Source organism: Salarias fasciatus, chromosome 19, assembly GCF_902148845.1.
Source record: "Salarias fasciatus chromosome 19, fSalaFa1.1, whole genome shotgun sequence".
Classification (NCBI taxonomy): domain Eukaryota; kingdom Metazoa; phylum Chordata; class Actinopteri; order Blenniiformes; family Blenniidae; genus Salarias; species Salarias fasciatus.
This window is the reverse complement of record NC_043763.1, coordinates 18,311,722-18,333,141: the sequence shown is the minus strand read 5'-3', so window position 1 is coordinate 18,333,141 and position 21,420 is coordinate 18,311,722. Positions and strand designations below refer to the sequence as shown.

General features: G+C 44.2%; 2 protein-coding genes across 4 annotated transcripts in view; one reads left to right on the top strand and one right to left on the bottom strand.

The window, feature by feature from the left end:
• Positions 1-19,190, top strand: part of rbks (ribokinase) — a 48,882-nt gene extending 29,692 nt beyond the window's left edge. For all 3 annotated transcript variants that reach the window (XM_030116516.1, XM_030116517.1, XM_030116518.1), the window contains 3 exons: positions 4,288-4,379; positions 9,883-10,071; positions 18,635-19,190. In XM_030116516.1, the coding sequence (XP_029972376.1) occupies positions 4,288-4,379; positions 9,883-10,071; positions 18,635-18,817 (464 nt within the window). In that variant the 3' untranslated portion in view covers positions 18,818-19,190. The remainder of the gene's footprint in view (positions 1-4,287; positions 4,380-9,882; positions 10,072-18,634) is intronic.
• Positions 19,191-19,210: 20 nt separating this feature from the next.
• mrpl33 (mitochondrial ribosomal protein L33) lies at positions 19,211-21,213 on the bottom strand. The gene is made up of 4 exons (XM_030116519.1): positions 21,084-21,213; positions 19,980-19,998; positions 19,784-19,890; positions 19,211-19,292 (listed from the first exon to the last, which is right to left on the bottom strand). Exons 1-4 carry the CDS (start codon positions 21,103-21,105, stop codon positions 19,243-19,245), a joined length of 198 nt encoding a protein of 65 aa, XP_029972379.1. The 5' UTR covers positions 21,106-21,213; the 3' UTR covers positions 19,211-19,242.
• Between the last annotated feature and the right edge of the window lie 207 nt (positions 21,214-21,420).

The window sequence follows — 21,420 nt, the reverse complement described above, 5'->3', positions numbered from 1 at the left end:
CCCTAAAATGCACTGCAGCAACGAGATCTGCTGCTCTTTTCTCCCCCCCCCCACCTCCCCCCATTACTTTGTGCAGCTCTCTTCCGTCGCAGCCGGAGTTTCAACCTGCCGACAACAAAAAAAACCAAGAGTCATGACACACACACACACACACACACACACACACACACACACACACACACACACACACACACACACACACAAGCATCCACTTGCTCCGCTGCCAGACGTGACTCAGTGCAAGCACATCCCGGCATTACCACATCTGTCCCAGCAGCTGTGTGCGTTTGCATGGTTTAAGTAACACCTGGAGAGCGAAACACAGCAACCTGAGACTCACAGATTCGGAGGAATCCTTCATGCATCGGTGTGTGAAGGATTATCAGTCCTTAGCAGCCTAGCTTCTTATTGCCTCTGCATTTTGACTTCAGCTTTGAAGGGTCATACTTGACGCAGATACTCTGGTCGCACCACAGATGGCAGCTAAAAGGGGAAAGACAGCTCTAATCTGTCCAGTCCTGCAAGTACTAATGCAGTTATTGATGATAGAGACCATGCAAAAATCATTTGGACATTTTTTCCACCTTTACTGCGCTTAAATGTTGCTGTTATTTAGCTCTTCGGACAGGATGTGTAGAACCTCATCTAAATTAAAAGAGGCTCGGAGAGTTAGACTTCTGACCGAATATATCAAGGGAAAGTGTTTTTGTTGTAGCTGTTTAAATGGTGAACCACTAATACTTTCTTAGCACCTAAGAATTAACATTGAGAGGATACTGGAGATGAATGAGCTGAGGAATCTAGAGTCATTAGTCATCTATTCTTACGAGCTACAATTACGCAACGAGGATAAAGAGCATTCTTCAAGAAAGTCTGTAAAAGGTTGTCTCAAAGTAAAATCAGATGACGGTTACAACAAACATCCTCTGGAATAGATGCCATAAACACATCACTGTCTTCTCTGAAGGAGTCCAAAACTTAAGCAGCTGAGATGGATATGATCCGAGCGTTGATGGGATAGTGGCAAAATGAAACACACTGTTGGAAAATAGTGTAAATTCAGTCTGGACTGGAGCGTGCCTAAAGGTATGTGGGAAACTCTGAGGTCAACTGGAAGCTTTTTGGTCACCATGACTATATGCTAAGCTGAATTGATATCGGACTCGGCATATCAACACGAACACATCACTCTCCCGTGAATCATCGTACATTAAGAAGCTTGCCAGCAGCAGGTCCTGCAACACTCGTGAAGGTAGGAGATGAAATATATACAGCTAATCAAGGAGAGATCACAACTGATTCAGTATGACTCCCATGGGGAAGGTCCAACAAGAAATATTTTAAAATGAGGTGGAAGTTGTTGAGTGAAAGCCAAGACTTCAGTTTCGAAATCAGATTTTGACACTGGATTCCCATCATGCATTCTGACAGAAACAGAACAGTACTGCTGACACTTATAAGTCAGTTTACGTAGCTCCAACAGTGAATATTTGTAGAATCAATCATGTAGTCATGCTACTTGTTTTTTTTAATTAGCTCATCAATTCAAAGATTTTTTTTTTTTTTTTTTTTTTTTTTTTAGCTCAAATAGATATTACACTATCGGTGGTTCCCATTTTAAAAAGGCAGAAAACATCCAAGGCGGTGAATACTTCACACTCAAAGGCTTTGTGACACAAACACTGTGGTCACGCCACAGATGGCAGCTGAAAGGAAAGACTGCGTCGGCCTGTCCTCCATGATAAATAATATTGTAGTCATTGATAATAGCCTGAGTGAGACAACGGCGTGAGTAATCCTTTGTAAATCCTCTGGCATGTTTCAATGATACTTTGTCGATTCATCCCTCCTGGCACGGCATCCAGTGCATGGATGTTATGACTGCTGGCTGTCTGCTGATGCCACCAAACTACTTATCATATGCTATGAGAATTACTTCAATTAGCGGCGTAATTAAAGTCACACAGTCAGGAGAAGGTTTACATGCACCTCGCTTTGCTGCACCTAATTACAGTCACGTGTCTGACATGCATGTGAGCGACTGAAGAACGTGGCGAGGAAAAGGAAAAGGCTGTTAATTGCTTCTCTGAGTGGAAAACAGGGAGCAAGAAGTAAATAAGGGAGAGAAGGTTATGAATTATCATGTATTCGGGTATTAATAAAGAGGTTTTTGTATTGAAATGTGTCAAAATTAAAATCTAAGTAAAATACGATTTCAAAAAAGTATAAACATGTCATCACTGTCGACAGTTTTGACTACTTTTTGGAGGCCATAAAAACACCATGATGCCTACAAAGGCCTGGTATATGGTCAGTACGGATTTTGTCAAACTGAGAATTATTAAGAGATACTCTCTCACCGTGGCTTCTGACCTATTTTGCTGAGACGCACGCCCACACTCAGATTCACTGATTGTTTACCACTGAGTGATTGCCTGCTATGTGCGTTGTAATTAAGAACAATCATCTATGTTGTCACGAATAAGTGCCATGTGACTGCGTTGGTCTTCAGATGTGACGGGGTTACGTGCTTTGTGAGCGGGCGAACAGTCAACTAACTACACGATAATAAATCCGTGGATTCCAAACCTTTTTTCCTTGGAGCCCCACAGATGCCCCAAAGACAAACTGCAGACCCTCTTTAATCTCTGATACGCTAAAACATTACAGTGAAGCCAAACGCTGGAAGACGAGAAGCGACAGCAGCTCAGGTCTGTTCTAAAATTGACTTATCATGGTTGAATTTGAATTTGCACGTCTAATTTGAAAGCCTTAGAGCAGGCAAAGCCTCAGGCGCCTCCTGTGATCTCTCTGATCTCAGGCGTCGTATCAATGAGGGTCGAGGACCCCTAGTTGGGAACAAGTGCTTCAGTGTAAAACCTAAGAAATGGAAAAAGTTCAACTTGAAAATAAGCATTCTTGGTGTGTGTTCGTCCCCCCCACCTGCTCTGAAAGCCTCATCATCCAATAACTGCTGCTTCCTAAATAAAGCAGGAATTAGGGGCCCTGAGGACAAGCTGTCAGAGGAAGTACATCCATCACATTCAGAGCTTTTGCTAGAAAAACCAAAGTGATGAAGATGAGGTGTAAATTGGTTGCGGAAAGAGAGAGAGAGAGAGGGAGAGAAGATGGAGCGTCGGAAAAAGAACCCTGGTGTCACTTTTCCTGCGACGTGGCCTCGGCGCGGGCGGTTACAGTACCAGTGTGCTGGAGGAAAAAAAAAAAAAAAAAAAAATGGAGACATTACTTCCACTTTTACTCGCGAGCAGCCCAGCATCCACCTCAAAGCGCCAGGTGGCCAAAGCCCTGTGCAAACCCACGCAGCTGCTCTCTTATGTGCCCACGCAAACACACGCACACACACACACACACACACACACATTTCTTTTTGCACAACAGACTTTGATGTCACCAACGCTGAACATATATTTCTCCCCGGCGCGCACGCTCGCGCTCGCATGAGGCTTTATTTTGTACACAGAGATATCAGAATTAATCGCTTCGTCAAGCTGGGCTTATCCTCACACATACACAGAAATCATGGTATTAGATGCGTTAATGCTCTCCGCTCATGAATATGCATCAGACAGTGATGTGCAACACGTACAGAGGATTACTTCTGACAAACACTCCCCGCTCTCGCTTCCCCCTCTGCCGCTCCTCGACACACAGAGAGGGTCACAACTCATCTCACCCACACACCGACACTCACACACGGGGTTATATGTATGCATTATGCTCAAGCTCGCGCTCTCGCGCACGTCCACACACAATCCTGGAGCAGCGAGAGACTCGGGGGTGCTCTCTGGGATGCGGGGTCTTTTCACCAGGGCCTCTTTTTTTTTTTTTTTTTTTCTTCTAGGGAATGCTAATTTAATTGTTTAAAAGGTGTCTTTTTATAGAAGCTTATCCACTTGAGCTCTGCCTCGCAAGAGCAGTCCCCAGCGGTAGCCCACTAGCCTTTGTTCGCATTGAAAGTTTAATTAAGGTATTGCCAGAAATTGGCAGTGAAGACTCAGAAATAGAGAGAGACAAAAAAAAAAAAAAAGAAAAAGAAAAGAAAAGAAACATCTCACAATTGTAAAAATGTGTCACTCGGGGACATTGTCAAAAATTGAATCCTTTGGAAAGCAAGCTGACAGCCAGAGCCGGGCTTATTATCAGGGGAACAATTCGGTTCTTTTAAGCCTTGTTAATGACTGCATGTTATCCTGAGTGACCTGTGGATTAGGAGGTTTGACACTTGCGAGCCAATAAAATGGATCACCGCTTGCTTTCTTGTTGCAGTGAAGACAATATTCAACCCAGCGCCTGCCGCTCCTGACTTGGATCCAGATTTCTACCGAGTCTCTGATGTGTTCTGCTGTAATGAGTCTGAGGTGATGAATCACACACGCACACACGCACACACACACACACACATCACACAGCTCACAGCTCACAGTATTTATCACAGCAGCATTAATGCCTCCTTGCACAAGCTCACATTCACAAGGGGAAACTGAAACTATACACAGCAAAGTTGAAAATGCCCATTTTCAGCAACTGCTCGTCTCTCGTCCTGCTTACGCTTATTAAATAGTTGTCAAAGTGCCTTCATATGTGGAAGAAAAATCTGTTTTATTTCTTTGCCTTTCACCTCGCTCTTGTGTTTTTGGAAAGGCTGGAGAAAACGCTCCGTCCTCCTCCTCCTCCTCCTCCTCCTCCTCCTCCTCCAAACACTGATTTTCATCAGATCATTTACAGATATCCAATCAGCACGGTGGAGCAAAGACAGAGACAAGGCATTCGAGCTCCCACATGTACGTGTATCTTCTTCTTTCACATTGACTCACCTGTGCTTACCGGGTCACAACCTCCCACTTGAACCCCCCCCCCCCCCCCCCCCCCCCCCCCCCCCCCCCCCCCCCACTTCCAGCTCCACCCCCACCTCCACCCTTCACCTGCAGCAGCCTTCAGCTGTCAACTTTCTGGCGTAAGGAGATAACAAGGCCGCCGCCCTTTTACAGTAAAAACTGCGTCTTGACTGTGAGATGACAGACGGGAATTGGAGTGAAAACAACGAGGCAGATGTGCTCTTTGGCTGAGTCAGTTCACCCCCCCCCCTCAACACCTCCCTCAGGGATCCAGGGGATGAGAGTTTGCCCCGGAGGCCTTTTTTGATGTGGGGATGCAGGGTGCAGAGGCGCCGCTGTAGCCAGGTGTGGGAACATGAAAGGGAGAGTTGACGACAGCGCCGCGGTGAGCGTGTTGGACCGTGGAGGCCCAGTCATGAAACCCTCTGCTCATCAACAGGCATCGCTGCCTATCGGTTTTGAACCATCAGGCACAATAAACGTCACAAAGTTATTGAAAGATTGCATGCACACACGCACGCAGGCACATATGTGCATATGCATGTGTGATCGTTGTTGTGTTTCCATGTTTCACTGTGCTGCAAATTGGCTCTAGTAGAAAATAAAGTGTGAATCGACAATGGCCTCAGTATCATGTTAAAATATATATTTTCTTAAATTGATTTTATCAGTGAGCTTTGACATAGTCATGATTGAATTGCTCCAAAAAGTGGATAAAATTCAATCTAAACATCCTTGTGAATCATGGTCTTAAAAGATGCAATGTTGTTTTGATATTATTTAACATTACAACCTTCTGAATCATTTGAAAAACATTATTCAGCTGCAACACAATATTAAATATTTCAGTGCTAGTATTTTACCAATGTTTGCAACGTACACATACTTTTCCACACGATGGAAGTTGAAGCATCTATTCAGCTGCTCTTCAGCAGACGGCATTCATACTCAGAGAGACAGCGAGTTTTTATTCCAGAAGAATGTATTTAACTCATGGTTATTTTATTTGCGATGTTCCATATTTCTATCATGTCACTGCTGGACATGAAGAAAACATTTCATTTGAAGAAAGCTTTTGATGAGGTGAAAAAAAATTGTTTATATTTTTTATTCTTAATCAGGCATATGATCATATTTAATAACTAATGTATTCCTTCCAGTTTAATTTTTCTTCTGTTTTTTAAAAAATAATTATACATATAAAACATGACTGAATTTTGACAGTCAACACCAACATGCTTCCTGCTGGTTAAATTTTGCCAAAAAGTATTAAATTTGAAGATACGATGAATAAACTAATAAGGAATGTGTGCAATTTAGAGACGTATAAAGACAAAAATAGAGAAATTGTGTATGATTTTGATCAGTTTTATGCCTTTCAGCATATTTGATCTTGTGTAAATGGCACACAAAGGTATTGCAATAACGTTAGAATGTATACTTAAATAGCGATCTAAGCTGTGCTTTGGAATTTAAGTCAACGCTCCATAAAGCAGTTAATACCTACGGCCTAGTTTAGATGCAAAAACTCTCATTTGTTGTTTTCCAAAAGCCATCGAATTGGCAAAAAGCTGTTAAATACACTGAAGAGAAACCTCCTTCCTGAGGTTATTTTGGAGGAAAAAAAAAAAAAAAAAAAAACCAAATGAGTGGGAAATAAAAACTCTTTAAGCGAGAATAAATACTGTGTGAGAACATTGAAAATCATCCTGCATGTAAAGCAAAAAAGAACGACTTGAATACGCAGAACATCTGTAATGACGGCAGCTTTTCCTGCTCGTATACCTGAACCAAACTCCTTTCTAAGTCCGCCCACCCCGTCAACATATTTATGCTCTTCATGCAACAATAGGGGCTTGCTTGTGTTTGTGCATGCGTGTGTATGTGCGGTAAACACACACACACACACGCATACACACACAGAGGTAATTCAACGCTCTCATATTCTTGTACACAGAGGGAGGTAGATTGATTCCCTGCCCTGGTGTGAAGCTGATGACTAACAAAACGGCTCTTTTTCTCTTTTGGCATCCGACAGCACCGGGGTGGCTGCGGGCTCTGAAAGCACCGATACACTCTGCGGTTTTATTTTTGAACTGTCCAAGGTCATTGCTGGCTCTGACAGATCACACACACACACACACACACATACAGACACAAAAAAGCAGGTGGAGGGGGAGAGGGAGGGGAGGGGCTGGAGAGTCCTCACTCCTCCCTTCCAGGTTGGCGCTACGAGTGTCAGCGGCGCCCTGACCTCCCTGTGCTCCGGGATTCTAGCCGGGACACATCCTGCACAGGTGTGTGTGTATGTGCGTGCATGTGTGTGTGTGTGGGTGGGTGGGTGGGTGGGTGGTCTCACTGTACCACAGAGGTGGTTTCAGGATGACAGAGTGCAGGCGCTCTTTGATCCTCGGCCCACATGCTACTCTGAAGTGCTCTACAGTGATGTGGGATCATCTTTGATGTCCAACCTGAGGACCACCTCCCCGACCCTGACCCCCGCCCCCGCCCCCACCCCCACCCTCTCACCGGTCCCCAAAAATTAAGCCGCATTAGCTGCAGACGTGCGACGGACGGATCACACCCGAGCGTGAGCGTGACGGATACAGGTTTGTTTTTGACGCTCCCGTCGCCTTGAAAGCATCGTCACCGTGAACCTGCAAGTGCATGAGGAAAGTCAGAACAGGAAGAGTGCCATGCATTTCAAATGCAAATTCAATACATAATCGTCTGAAACCTTTCATTTCTTATTTACTGTTTTCATCAAAAACAGCATAACAAGAATGAATAGGTGCATATACTCTATAGGTGCCAACAACAACAAAAAAAACTGTCTGCATAGCACAGTGTCAGCAGTGATGAATGTGCTTTAGGGCGCTTTCCAGCAAAGAAGAGTAGAATAGGTAGAACGGTGCGAAAGAGGCAAGAGACCTTCACCCGGAAGGACGGAGATGCAGCAGATACTGCCTTTTAATGAAAGGAGAACCTGTGAAATTGCACTGTGGCATTCATCACATGTTGTGTATTTAGTCTGAGGGCTTGCATGATTGCCGCCTCGCTGAATTACTGAGAGAAAATGTTTAAAAAATGTTCACAAATCAGGTGAAACTTTATGAGACAATACAAATAAGGTTATAATTTGGCTAGAAGGTTATCAATAAACTCAAAAACTGTGATTTTTTTTTCTTGATGAACATATGATGTGATAAACATACAAAAGACACTTTTTTTTTCCTCTGGGTGGGCTCTGAATTTAGTTGCATTATGAGTCAGTGACATAAGCTGGCTGCAGCAGCTGAACAGTTCCTCTGGTCGTCTCCCAGCCGATCTGCATGGAAAGGCAACGATGCCATCGTGAGTTGATGCTGGAAGTACTTTTCAGTGCAAAGAGTCGCGGTGAGGCCGACAGAGCACTGAAGCCATCATGCAGAGGAAATCCCTCCACGTCTCCTGACCGCTGTTTAGAAGCTAAAACAGGAACGGTCAGTATTCATAGTAACCTGCGTCTGTAAACAGACTTTTATTCTTGACAATCAAGAGTTTTTATGAAGTATCCAGATGCTCGGTGATGCTTTTTATTTATTTCTGTTTTTTAAAGCAGCAGCTTCTCATGCACATCATCATACCTGTTCAGTGTTTTGCATATTGTAGACTGTTGACCTCTTGCATAGATTATATAAGCCTTCACCTGTTACTCTTCTTTTCTACCTTGCAGCTTTTGCTTGTGTGGGTGCCCACTTCCATTGATAGTAGCTACAGCATTAATTGGCGTCTATTTGTGGCGAGATTGAGGAGGAGGGAGGTGTTTGTGTCATCCGTCTCCATCCAGAGGGTCAGAGTAAACATTGTGGAGGAGTACTAATATCTGGGGGTGTTCATGGACAATAAACTGAACACCTCTGCAAGAAGGGCCAAAGCCGTCTCTGTTTTTCCAGGCGGCTGAGGTCCTTCGACATCTGCAGCAGGCTGAGGGTGTCTGACACCGACAGATGACCCTGTCTTATTCGTTTCCCCTGTGACTTGTGTTCTATGTGGAGTATTTCTAATCTCTATTTATTTAAATAACAACATAGAAAAAAAAGAAGTTCTTCAGGCTGCAAGGAGTTTGTTTGGTCTAATAATGTTCATTCGTAAGATAATTTAGTTGTTTTCTACTGAAGTTCTTCTCCCTCGTGTTCATGACGTCACTTTAAAATCACTTAAAATCGTCGTCTGTGGTGAAAACGTGGGGAGTGGCGACGTACGTCAGCAGGGAGGATAAAAGCACATCATCGCACCACTCATTAAAACTGTATCCATGTACAATTTTAATGAAGCGCTCAGAATTATGTCCGTTTTGGTGCTTGTGTTCATACTTTTGCAAATCAGAAAGCCACGTTGGTTTAGAGTGTTTCTCATTATGTGAGGAAATCGGCCTATTTCCACGCAGATTACTCTTAACTCCAAAGACTGAAGCTGCAACTCATCTCCATCCAGACAGCTGTTTACTCTGCAGCGAACCGCTGCGGTTCGGAGTCTCCTTGAAGTTTCCCAAACATCAGCTGTTCAGTCCTGCTTTGTCACTCTTTTAGTCATTCTGGACCCAGATGAAGCGGCAGAGTCAGAAGATCCACTCTTTGAAAGTGTTTGGCCTGCAGACTGCTGACAGATCCAGCAAATCTTCACAGGCGGGATGTGTTTTATGAGTCTGTCTGACCACGGTCAACGTGTAATTAAGAGCTGACTCACAGCCAAACTGTTAACACAGAACAGTGAGCTGAAGAAAGTAAGCAATAGGCTTCTAATTAGGATGCTTTGGACACAAACGGTTGTGATCTGCTTAACTCTGTTCATTAAAGGCTGAAAACAAACGAAAGTGAAACTATTGCTCCGATATCCTGCATGTTAGACATACATTAGTTGCTGGTGTTTCTCTCTTCTTTATTTCTAATTCGATTTCCTAACCTTTGATTATGCTGCCTTTCTGATGCAGAAAATAAAATAAAAAAGAAGAGGTTGTAAAAAGAAACCTGTGTTTTCCTTACAGGCAGAGCTGCTCACTGGTTTTTCGGTGTCCACGGTGAGCGATGCTCATCGAGCAGGTCAGGAGCTGCTGAAGCGAGGCTGCGGGGCCGTCATCGTCACTCTGGGACCTCAGGGTTGTGTGGTATTCAAGGCACAGGAGTCCACATCGAAACACGTCCCAGCGACTGCGGTCACCGCAGTGGACACAACGGTAAGAACCACGGATCCACTCACTGTTTCAAAAGATCTGACTTTGGTCTGTTTTGTAATATCTCAGAGATTGCTGCTTTGAGCTTTTCATTTACATTTGTAAAATGTAAATGTATTTTCAATGAGAATTCAGCCAATCCAACCGACTTGTCACTGTCAAAGACACTAGAGGAAAGATTTATTCCTCCACTTACAGAGGAAATAAAAGAAAAAGCCTTCACACTTTTCGTTCCCGTCTCTGCTGCTCGAGCAGAACGGTGTGAGGCGGCCGGGGATGTGGCGGCCGCCAGCTGTTTCCCCTTCCCCGACGGCCGCCTTCGGAAGAGGCCGAGCCTGGCTTTGAGTCATTTCTCGCCGGCCTCTACGGCTTGTTTCCGTCACACACGGCTCCTTGTGCTCCCGCGTTTCCTGCCGCGGCGGGCTTCGCGGTGCTGCGTGTTCTACCGACCGAGCACGTCATCACACAGCGGTGTTAATCACCTCCCTGCTTTAATCAAACCTGCTCGGCTTTAATTGTTTGTGTAATGGATTCTTTCGCTGAAGCCGCCACCCCGGGGACTTTTACTGTGCGATAATTTCCGAGTTGCTGTGCAGGTTAAAGTGGAAAAAAAAAAAAAAGTTCAAGCACAAGATCAACACTAAGAATGAAAAGCAGGCTGTAAAGAGGACTTGAGATCAAAACTCTGACGGTGTTTGCTCCATCTACGTCCTCCCGGTTGCCCCCGTCGACACACATAACTACCCTTATTAGTGTGGCTTGACTTCCCAATAGTCCCCAGAGGCTCTTACCAGCTTTCTCCCCTTCCCTCACCCATGACTCACCTCTCGGGCCTGCATCAGTCAGCACAAAGCTGTGGTTCCCCCCCCGATCACACCCCCCCTCTCTCTTTCACCCGACCCTTTTGTGTTCTTTGATGGGCCCATAAATTCTCCTGTGTTTAACTCTTTTGGACATCATAATCCCCCCTTCCAGTAAGACTCTTTTTTTTTTTTTTTTTTTTTACCGGAGCAAGGGGGGAAAAACAACAGGTTGTTACCAAAATTGTTATTCCCTTCATCTCAGCTAGTTCTGGTAAAACGAGTCTCTTCGTTATCATTACATCTTGTGTTATTATTGCTTTGACTAGGACGTTTTCCCGCTCCAGCAGCAGTGGTGGGAATGCCCCTGAAAGCTCATGAGGACCAGATTGGATTTCTCTTGCAGCATTTTTTTTTACATGGTCATAGGCCTCAGATCATGACCCAAAGTCCCCAAAGTCCCTATTTCAGCATTTTTCAATATCAACACAGTGAATCACGCTCTTTCATAATTCAGCAAACCGGTTCAGCTGCATGTTGCACGAATCGCAAAGCAAAGCCTCCTTTTTTCTTTTTTTTTTTTTTACCGTTTCATCACTTTTTGCTGCAGCTTGTCCCAGCTGGAGCGCGTACCGTCGATTGATCTGCCTTAAGTTGCCAACATGACTGTTAAATCATCCATCCTCATGATTTCATCACCTTCTCCTCTTGCAACTCTCACAGTGAGACAGCAGGAGCATTTACGGGCTGAGTCAGGGACGGGAGTCTGGATGAATAACAAAGTAAATCCACTCATCCGCTGTGGGTCTCCCCCACCTCACCAGTCCCCCCCCCGTTCTCCATTTGTATCCCCTTTTAATTAAGTGCAGACTTTTCTAACAGAGATCACAGTCTGAGCTGTTTTTTGTGTGGACAGTGTGATTAGACTTTAACACACAGGCGCAGCCTTTTAGCCTCGGCAGGTCTTGGGTGGCCTCCGCTGCTCCGGGAGGTCCGCTGCGTCGGGCGAAAGGTAGACAGTGCTCTCTAAACCAGACATTACAGAGGTGCACGGCGAGTCTGGACCATCAAATTATTCCCAGTCTGCTCCGGTGACCGGACGACCCCGATGCACGACTCCTTCCTGGAAGCGCGATGGTAAGGGAATACCTCCTGAGCGACGCATTCCTCGACCCTGCAAAGATTCAGGTCAGCGTGACACAAGACGAAAAGCTGCCACATCACCGGGTTTTAATGGATCGCACGTGCTGCAGCAGCTGCTGCTGCGACCCAGATGTTCTGCCCGGCCTCTCTGCCAGTGCACAGTCATGCCGATCAGTGCTGCACACGAAAAGGGGCGCAGACAAAGCGCCGCGGATGGATCAAAGATGCGAGCGGCCTAATTGGTCCAATTAAATGTCTTTTTGATCTCCGAAGCCTTCCTCTCTCGCCGCTTCAGAGGAACCGTTACCGGCTGTCTGTGAGTCTTTACTGGAAGCTTCCGGGCGTGGAAGCCCGCTGTGAGTCATCGCTGCCCCTCAGTTGGTTCTTTGCTCTCCCTGGGGTGCCTTTCATTGACAAAGGCTGTAGGCTTCAGCAACTGACGGCACTAAACTCCATCTGCAGAGAGCTCCATCTGTCACACCAGGGCGAGGAGTGGAGAACGGAGGCCTCCGGGTGAAAAGCCTCGGTTACAGAATCGGGATCTGTCACACAGTGCACCTCAGAGGACCTCACTGTACATCAGAACAGGAATATAAATCAGTATGAGTTTACATGCACAAAAGAGTAGCAGCATCAAATTATTCAGGGGAAAATATCAAATCATGCAAGCTTGAAGAGCCTCCCTCAAGTGCAAACAAAAATATAAAAGTTTGATATCAGTTAGCAGTTGCCAGCAGAGGTGAATCACGTGACAGATCAGATCAGATCAGATCATCATAAATGGAAGTTTTCTAAATGGTAAAATTATCATATTCTAGTAATTTGCCAGTCACACTAAAGGCTCCATTACACTCTACAAAAGCACATGTGCTTTTCAAATGGGCTGAATGTGACCGTCTTTATACTTCAGTGTGTCCAAAGTATTGAAATGAGCTGAAATGAGGGTCATTTAACTTGAGATTGTGGCTCAAAATCAACGCGCTGACCAATACTAAGGAGAGAAGAAGAATATAATCAGCAATAACTCTGATGGTGATGTTAGGAGGTCACACAGATGTTGATATTGAAAAATAGGATCAATCTGAGGTAGCGTTGGAGGTAGTTTGGTCTGTGAAGCTGCTAAATATCTCAAGGTGTCACACAGCCACTCTTCCAGAACTTCAGTTTTTTACTGCTTATCTCAGCATTGCTCCTGCGGTTACTGGCGGTACTGCTCTGTCGATCCATGTCTGTGAGCGCTCAGGAAATGAACAGAAAGTTTTATGCTTATCCATTTTGTATGTCAAATAAGAACCCAGAACATCATCAAACAATGCTGATAATTGAAAATAAAAGTCAAAAGTGTATCAAAAACTGTGTTTTTTTTTTGTTTTGTTTTGTTTTGTTTTGTTTTTTTCTTTTTGTATACGGGACTTGGGGGAGGACAGAAATACATCACCACCATAGAGCTGGTCGAGACAACATTTTTCATGATACAATAATCGACATCCTGCTATCCGCTGATTTAACAGGACAAGGACGTTGACTGTGAACAGCACACTGCATAACCACCTCTTCTCATACCTGCACTTCATCATGAATAGGATGGGTCGCATGCAGAGGAATTATTTCCCCAACGGAATCAGTTAATTAACTTAAATCTACACTTAAACCTTTTATGAACAAGTGGAAATGGAAAGAACTCTGCAGCTGGGAACATCACATGATGGGAAGGCTTTAGAGAGTTAGTGTGTGCAGCAGATTGTGACAGAAGTACAATGTGGCATTCTACTTTGAGATCTGTATTTTCTATAGGTTTTGTTGTTGTGGTTTTTTTTTTTTGTGTGTGTGTGTGTCTGTCTCGAGTGCTTGGCGCTCGCCGTAGTGTCTCAGCACTGCACTTTGCAAAGATCACTTGTCAATCAAAGCGTGTGGGCGCTTCGGTTGTGTTTGGATTTTCTGTTGATGGACTTCTCGGCGTCTGTATGCACTTCTTTGTTTGTCTGCGCAGCTGTGGCAGTAACCGCTGCCTGTGTTAACCGTTCAGCTCTCTTTATTCCAAACACACAGCACTTGTGCTTCTGTAAGTAGCATTAAAAAGGTCACTTCCCCGCAGTTTTCAGCGACAGCCCACTGCATATAGAGGTGTTTACAGCAGCAAATGGAAAGCTTTCACAGGCAGTAGATTCGTCTCTGTTGCGCTAAATCTGCCCAAGTCGACTCCTCGCGAGGTAATTTATCCTTTATTTTCCACCGGCTCTCCGCCGTGCCACCGTACAAACGCATCAAGCCAAAGAGGAGTTTTCCAAAAGCGCACTTTGTTAATTTGCGGCTCCTCACAGAGGTGTCTGCCACTTTAAATTTCCAACTTCGGCGTGAGTACCAGCGGCGCCGAGGTCAGGGCGCGGCGGAGCGGGGCCGACCGGCGAGAGCATCACGGCTCATCCACGGCGAGCGCTTGTGTCACTTGATTGACGGGCCTCCAGATCTAACCTTCACCAAACTGTGTCGAGGGCGGCGGCGGCGAGGCTGAAGGGGGTAGCGCTTGTCAACCTCGCTGAGCTTCAGCCACTTGATCCGGTAGCGTCACATGCCAGTTCCACGGAAGGAGACGTTAGTAAGACACAGAAAGGTTGGACAGTGGCTCAAACAGTCAAGTGGAGCTGAAGTTTATTCCTGGAAAAATCAAGTCCCATTTTGTTCACAGTGTAATTACATTGTTGTTCTTTTTGTTCTCATATCTTATGTATAGTGGCTTTTTTTTAACCTGACATTAATCCGTATAAATCGGTTCTATCAGTTATGATAAAGCAGTCAGATTTCTAATGTCCTCCGCGCTGTGCCAGTTGCGTAATGCTTACGTTTAACAAGTTTATCGTGACTCAGAAAAAATCGGTTTGAACTTTAGCGAGTTCTGTTCAAGCAGTGGTGAAGAGGCCACCACGAAAAGTTAAGTTAAGGGTCGTTCTGTCCAATTTTTATTCAACATCAATATTTTTATGTGAAAAGGCATATGTGGGCAGGATTTACTGAGATTATAAATAGAACATGCTAAATTCCTTGCTCATGCATGTTTTCCATGAGTAACATGATTCAGGTTTCACGTGCTTCAGACTGACTTCTCTTCTGTGTTTTTAAATTGGATGAATCTTAATTTTGCACAGAAACAGTGATCGAGGCGATGACCTGGGTCAACACTGAAAGCCTGAGACAATGTAGGATATATCTGAAATCATAACGCTGTATTCTACGGGAAATTTGAAGTGTTTTTGGCAACTTTTTCTCTGCATGAGCACAATTGAAGGCCAGATACTGGTGATGACACTTAGTTCAACATATTAAAAGAGCTGCGGATGAAAGGTTTTCCTGATGCTAACATTAACTGTGAGAAACCTGTTCCCGCCCCACCCTGCTGCACTGTGACAAGACAAAGGCAAGTGGTTTTGCAGGGTTTTGCTAGATTACTGCGATGTGTATGTTTGTCTGATATGAAAGAAAACAAAGGTGGCTTTTGGTGAGAAAGAAATCACTGATTTTTAAAGCTTTGACGACTGAAATGGACTCGTTCTTATCGGCTGTAGCGCACTACTGCCCATCACCCTCTTTCCCGAAACGCCACAGGAAAATGTGTGATCTGAACGACGGTTCCTGGACCAAAACCAGTCGGACCTGCTTCACCCAGAGTGTCCTTTCCAACACGGTGGGCCCGTATTTTAAAGACTGGATGGTTGCAGCCTTGCAGCTTACCAGACAGGAGACATAAACACACACAACAGGTTTAAACATGGAACTTCCAGAAGGCCTGTGAAATGTTTCTTGTCTGATCTCACTCTTTCCACCATCTCCAGGAGTCCAGGAGACTCTTGGCGAGCACTGAAGTGGGGGAAGGGACCAAAAAAAAAAACCCAGTCCTACCACGATATGATATATGCTGGTTGGAGTAAAAGCAGCAGTTGAAATGCAACTGGTACCACGTCAATGAGCTCAAATCATCATCAAACCACGGCTGCAATCAGACGGGGTTGGAGGGTGGGGGTGGGGGGGGGTGGGGGGTCTCACAGAGGTGCTCTGAACAAGAGTTGCAGTGAACTCCTTTGAGAGCCGAGGTGATGAGTAATGGAGCGGGCTTGTGAGAACTGGCGTCGGGGGGGCAGTTTGTGGTTAGACATGAGCGTGTCGCCACATACCATTGTGCCTTTTCCCATCAGCGAGCCCCCCCCCCTCCCCCCCTCCCTCCCCCTTCCCCTCCTTCCTCATCATCCCGAACCACCCGCTCCCTCGGCATCCAGTCCTCGTCAGACCTCACCACTTGCCCACCCCCCACCCCTCCAGGGCGTAGACGGCACATTCCATCTTTATCAATAGACAGGAGGAGGAGGAGGAGGAGGAGGAGGGATGATTTATGTACTCGCAGCGATAGCAGCCAAAGCCGGAGCTGCTGGCAGCGCCTGGTGAAGCCGCCGAGCAGCCATGTGCTGTTCAGCTGATTGTGGAAAACAATTAGCCGAGCCACTGGGAGTTTTAGTTTCACCACGCTTTTTTCTTTTTTTCTTTTTCTATTTATGATTATCTAGTGGGGAAAAAAAAAACACAAATTAACAATTAACAACAGATTATTGGCCAGCGAGGTTTCTCCGGTAATGTAATACTGCCTTATGATATGTTTCTGTGATCCTAATGGGACGTGATGTACTGGTGTGATACACGGCACCCTTCAGCAAACTTCATGATCTCAAGAGTCACTTTTACCACTTTTCACCAAATGAAATTCATCTGAAGTCACCAAACATGTTTCTTGCATCCAGAATGAAGACGACGTAGACTTTAGATGAAATTATTTTCTACATATAACAAGTATTACATTACATTTATGAAGTTTTCGAACTACAATTAATAATAGGAAACATTTTACTAGATTTTCAGTTTTCACTTGTAGATATTTTTAGTTTTTAATTCATTATTTTTAACTCAACTTCATTGTAGTGGTTTAAGCAGTTTGAGGGGTTTTTTAAAGCAATTTTAATTGTTTTAGCTATTTGGACTGCTTTAGCTATTTTTTCTTTCCCGGTTCTCCTGGTTTTAGCTTTAGCAATTGTTCCATTTCTCAGTTTTCTGCTCTACTTATTTTACTTTTTTTTTTTTTTATTGCATTATTTTTATGTTTCGTCCAAACTGTTTACATCTGTTGAGGAATTGATAGTATTTCTGTCTCACTGACGGAACTGTAGTACTAACAAAACAGCTTGTGTTTGTGAGTGTTCGGAATTGTACCCAGATCTCTGCTCGATCATTGATATTTGAGTGTCTAAGATGTGTTTGTGCACACACAGATTTGTTAAGAGGTAAAAAGAAGGATAAGTGGAAGCCTGCAAGTCTCAGCTGAGGGCAATGAAACCATCAGGACAGATTAATTTGTCATGATGGAAGAGCAAATACACTAAAAATGTAAATGGATGAGAGACTTGTATGTGACTGAGGTGGGAGCAGAGGCATCGGCAGATCTCAGCGTGCAGACATCAAACATTACATGTAAAAAAGTGAATTATGCTCACACTAGTCTAATATCATAATGCGCACACATACAAATGTGCTATAATAGCCATTTACATCCCAGTGATTCAAAAAGAAATAAAAATATATCCCAGATCTTTGGGATAAATATAAATTTACACAGACCTTAAGTACAATTATACAATAAGTATATGAAACTATCTTCAGATCATCCTTTTTTCTGGTCAGTCATACACAATTTACCATCCATCTCAAAAAAAACAAAAAAAAAAAACTATTGACACCTGATGAAACAATGTTGACACAATATGAACAATCTGCAGAAAAGTTTCCAAACCTAAAAGTTGAGCACAGGTTTCCACTACATTTGCCCTGAACTGTTTATCGGTATTGACGCCGCACTGTGCTCCATCACACCTCTTTAATGTGCGCCGTCTTTGTCTGCCAACAAACGCTTTGCTGTGGTCAGAGGGTAGTTGGCTGGAAAAGTATTCCAAAGTGTTGGCATTATTGAAACTTTGTGAATCACCGTCGTGGAGCAGCGATTCCACGTTTAAGAGAAGTCATGGGCTTTTGACTCGAGTGTGTGAGGATGATTAAAGCTTTAATGCACATGTTTTAATGCAGGAGGATGACTGAGAAACACTCTGAACTGGAGGAAGCTCAGAGGAGCAGACAAATGCCACAGCACCCCCTACTGTTCACAGCTGGCTGAATCCAAACTAAAGTGAAGTGCAGCATCAAGTATTGGAAAAACATGTTTTCCATGGATTCTTACTAAATAAACATTTATGTTATTCAGGACTGAGTAACTAAAACTGGTCAAATATTATAGTGTTCAACATTATTTACCCATGGAATCTTCTGCGTGTTTGTTAAAGTGCATGACAGTCCAAATAATGAGGCCCATTTTCAGTTTCAGTGGATTTAAAGTACTTTGAAAGAGATAAAACATGTTCTTTAAGTATGTGCGCGTACCCTGCAGACACACCAGTTGGATCAGTCTGCCCACTCAGACGTCAGGGGTCCCGCTGAGCGATGGCAGCTTGCATGTGTACGGCGAAATTGTTTTGCACCGCAGGTGGAATTTAATAAAGCCAGTGTTGTGATTATTGTTTCTTTGCTTTCCTCAGGGTGCTGGAGACAGCTTTATTGGAGCGCTGGCGTTTTACATGGCTAATTATCCCGCCTTGCCTCTGGAGGAGATGGCCCACAGAGCCAATCAGGTGGCGGGGCTGAGCGTGCGGGCTGTCGGCACGCAGTCGTCGTTCCCCTTCAGGCGCGACGTGCCGGCTGAGCTGTTTGCAGAGCAGTAAACACCGAGGAGGAGGGGGGTTGAGCCTCGTAGGCCTTCACCCCCCCATATAATTAAACTGATCAACAAATCCACGGAGAAGAGTTCGATCACATGTACCTTCTTTATTGAGTTACTCCAAAACAACTGATTTCAATATTTCACATATCACTGATACACGATCGCAGATGGAAACTGCACAAAGCCACGACTGCTTCTTAAATACCATCACTTCTTGACTTGATCAGAAGTTCGTTAATCGTCGGTAATCGGGACCATCGGTTTCCATCATCCTGATCTGCAGTGGGAGGCTGATGGAGGAGAAGTCTTCTGACAAGACGTCAGCCAGCCAATCAGAAACAGTGACTGATGAACGCTTTGTAATCCATCACAATTAAAAAAAAAAGGTTTTGTAAAACCTTCAGAGTCTGTTTTGTCCATATGCTGTTAGATTGATTTGATCTTCTTCTTCTCAAAAAACAGCACGTGCTTGTTCACTGTGAAAACAGAAAGCAAGAAGCAAGTAAAAAACCAACGTCCTTCGTATTTCACCCCTTATACACACACCACAGCATCGATCATATTCAGAGTGAGATCTTTCACTACCAGCGATCAGGCCTGGTAGTTTTGTTAGAAAACTACAGTGTTGCTGTTAAGGCAACCAGATTGACAGTTTAAAATTTGATTGATGATGCTTTCAGATGCACAAAGTGTCACAGTTCTATTATCGTGTTAATTTTCTAACTACACTGCAGACAGTGGATTTTATTATAACTCAAATGATGAGGAACTAATAATGAAAACTCATCATGCGAATCACAGTGTCTTAAAGTACAGGACTGCCTTCTTAGGAATTATTCAGGACAATGCTTTATGTGTAACGGTGGAATGATCAAATCCCTTTAATGCAGGGACCCATTGCAGAACGTCATCGATCAATTGTGCACAAATGTTTGTGTCCTGGCTAAGCTGCAAACCGGCATCTTACCAAACGGGTCGTGCTTACGCAGCACCAGTTTATCTTTGAGACGGTTCCTCTTCGTGTTGAAGGTGTATCCTGTACCGGCGGCGCTCAACATCTGCACCAGAATGGTCCTGGAGGATGACGAGACCAGTAGACGTTACTGAAAGTAACTGTTGCATATAATTATGAAGCTAACTCTAGATTTAAACTTCACACTTACTTGGATTTTGCCTTGGCAACTATGAAAGAGCAGAGAAAAAAAATATTACTCATTAGCACATATTACTACTTTAAGTGAACATTTCTGTACCCTACCAGCACAATCAGCCACTTCTGTAATGGTTTACATGACGGTCAGGTTGAAAGAGCCAAACGGTTTGTTCTAAATCATTCCATTTGTCTTCTATACCTGCCGAGACCCTCCTGTTCAGAGTTGTAGGGCGCTGGAGCCTATCCCAGCTAACTATGGGCGAAGGCAGGATGCACCATGGACAGGTCACAGGCCATCACAAAGTAAACACACACAATTATGATCACCAGCTAACCTGACATTTATGTCTTTAGACTGTGGGAGGAAACTGGAGTACACCCACGTAGAAATAGGGAGAACATGCAAACTCCATACAGAAAGGCCCACGAACCCACAACATTCTCAAACTGAGGCGAGAGAGCTCACCACTTCTCCACTGGGAAACTACACTAATAGGCAATTTGTGAAAATTTCCACAAGTTATTTATTACAAAAGTGTAAACGTTTCCAAGATTTGCGGAGACGCTGATTTCCTTTCCCAACAGTATTTTCCACAAGTCCACAGTGGCATAAATACCTGAAATCTGGCTCACTGACCATAGTATTACTGAGCTCTGATTGGCTGGGCGGATCTAAACTGATCCCTGCAGACGATATGTGGACTGATAGCTGGAGGAAGATGATAAAAAAAACAAATAAGATAAAGGACGCTATCAAAGTAACCAGAAGAGCACAGGGTGATTACTTCCATGCCACCAATGATGAAGGAGGCCAGGTCAAGTTCATATAGACAACATGTGATCTGTCAACCAGATTTTCAACAAACAATACAAAGATAAAGCAAATGGTAAACGTTGCACAGCTGAGAAGTAACGCGTCAAAATGAACAACAAACACGCGAAGGGTGTCATAAACTGGACCCTCGTCAAACCCAGAGCATGTTTATTCACGTCTAACGACAAGAAAAGTGGAGTTGAAGCGGGCAACATCATCCGCTGTCAGTGACTGGAGCGAACCGGAGGGACGCAGCGCCACTCAGCTTAAAAACGCTCACTCAGCGGACAAAATACTCACAGTTCACTGTGGTCAAAAACATCTCGGAGACTTTATTAAATTATCCAAAACAGAATAAAAACGCAGCGCAATCAGCCAGCGCGGGTCACATTGAGCAGCGCTGCTTCCGGTGCAGACGCAAACACTTCCGGGTCGTCTTAAAGGCGCAGTCCGTCCAAATTCGCTATATTAAATTGAACAAAAAAAATATTAACACAACGCTTTTTATCGCTTAAACATTTCACGAGCTGGATTTAAAGATTAAACCTTATTTACCTGCGTACTCAAGACGTTCATTCCTCTCAAATATAGTTAACAAATGTGCCTAAATTCGTGTGCGCTTCTTTGGTGAGAGTAA

Bases quoted from the DNA above. Each gene is read 5' to 3' on its own strand.
- mrpl33 (XM_030116519.1), bottom strand. From the start codon at position 21,105: ATGTTTTTGACCACAGTGAACT. The intron at 19,293-19,783 runs GTAAGATGCCGG...CTGTTTTCACAG, and splicing joins GCGTAAGCACGACCCGTTTG to TGAACAAGCACGTGCTGTTT.